The sequence below is a fragment of the Pleurodeles waltl genome, chromosome 1_1 (genome assembly GCF_031143425.1).
Source record: "Pleurodeles waltl isolate 20211129_DDA chromosome 1_1, aPleWal1.hap1.20221129, whole genome shotgun sequence".
Classification (NCBI taxonomy): Eukaryota; Metazoa; Chordata; class Amphibia; order Caudata; family Salamandridae; genus Pleurodeles; species Pleurodeles waltl.
The window spans coordinates 439,159,508-439,161,187 of NC_090436.1; the positions used below are offsets into that span (position 1 = coordinate 439,159,508).

The window sequence follows — 1,680 nt, forward strand, 5'->3', positions numbered from 1 at the left end:
ATCATTGTTTAAGCGATCACTTGAATATAAATTTAAAAAATTTCAAAAAGTTAGACCCTCTGACATTTTACAGATTAAATATATACAATGTTCCCCACACGTAATAGATAGTGAATCCTTTACCTGCAACTTGTTATATTCTACTCTAAAAGCCACTTTTTTTAAATACTTGAATATGGGTTTTGTATAGATGCTATGCTCCGGAAACTCTGCAAGGCTATCAAACACCGTTACCCTGTCAGTGTCCAAAAACATAGCAGCCCAGTGAGTTCCTGGTTCATGGTGAGGATCGGTGTTAAAGACCAGAGATCGAGGCCTTTCATAACTTATTTCCTTCGGCAACCCATCGCTTGGATAAACACCTAAAAAGTATTTCTTAGCGTCTTTATGGCTGCTTAAGAAGTTGCGTATGTGAACAGTGTCCATTTTATATTCTTTTCAAAGATAATCAAACAGAATCTGCCGAGCGTGGTTAACTTGTATGACGCTATCAAATACAGCAAATACCACCATGTTCACATTCGTAGTTAGGGCGGCGCTAAATCGAATTTCAGCTTTTAAATTTCCATTTTTAACCAGACTGTAATGGTCCCCATCTTCCATGTCAGGGGTCAGATCAAAGGCAAATAGCGTGTAGCCAGCCCCATATCCTTCGCGTGATACGACGACCCCCGAATCACGCAGGTGTTTCCCAGTTATCGACACTAATCCAAGATATTCTCTAATAAAATTTCCAGTTCCAAAATTGGGTGTGTACGGCTTTGCAGGTATGACAGCTCCCTCGTGAACCAGGGCAGCGTAGTTGATACCGTAGTGTTTGAAATTAAAAGGGTTGGAGGTGTGTACACCGCTAAAAGCTGTATTGTCAACAAACCCTATAATAACAAGTTTTGGTAGCTGTCCCAGAAACAAATTTTGCTGCTGCGTTAATCGGGTGCCGACTGGTATGCTGTAGACTTTCATAGAGACTCTTTCAATGACATATTTAGCATTCAACAGTTGTAGAGCTTCAGCGTGAGCCAATCTGACCGATGGTGATACATTCACTCTCTTTACATACAGGCTTGCCGACTGTATGAGCAGTTTATACTGCTCGGCATCCCCAGTTATGAGGCAAAAGGCATCTTTGTTACGGTTGAGTTTGATCTTGAGGTCTATGCCATTAATGATTAGCTTATCCTGGAAGAAGAGGTCTGAATGTATTCGCCCCAGGAGATCAAACTCTCTACTTTCTGCAGCAAACGCTGCTCTTTTTACAAACCCGATATTGGAGCCATCTAGAGCCGTGTTTTCAAACTGAGCGTAAGTATCTTTGTAAAAAAGCCCCGCTGAAAGCTGCGTGTCCAAGGCATCGCTGCTGTAGTTTAGGATACTCTCCATGTAAGCCCTATATTAAAAAAAAGACCTCCTAGATGATGAAGACCCTAGGGCTATATTACTCAGCTCGGCAATGGCCTCAGCCTTAGCCTTCAGCACCCCGCCTACTAAGACAGGTCTCCAGGGCCACCCTTTTACCGGAACCAGCATCAAGTACAGAGTCACCGACGTTGGATTTGAAAGACCCCAACATCACTACAGATCCTGGAGACGTCCTGCATTAAAGGTAAGTGTATAACAGTCCTTGCCTTGTCATTTTCACCCTCTTAAACTGCTAAGCCTCTATGTCTCATACTACAATAC

The 1,680-nt window shown here is 42.5% G+C and overlaps 1 protein-coding gene across 1 annotated transcript; it reads right to left on the reverse strand.

Annotated features, from left to right (window-relative positions):
* Positions 1 to 438: 438 nt before the first annotated feature.
* LOC138297184 (uncharacterized protein F54H12.2-like) lies at positions 439 to 1,380 on the reverse strand. The gene has a single exon (XM_069236707.1). It carries the CDS (start codon positions 1,378 to 1,380, stop codon positions 439 to 441), a length of 942 nt encoding a protein of 313 aa, XP_069092808.1.
* Between the last annotated feature and the right edge of the window lie 300 nt (positions 1,381 to 1,680).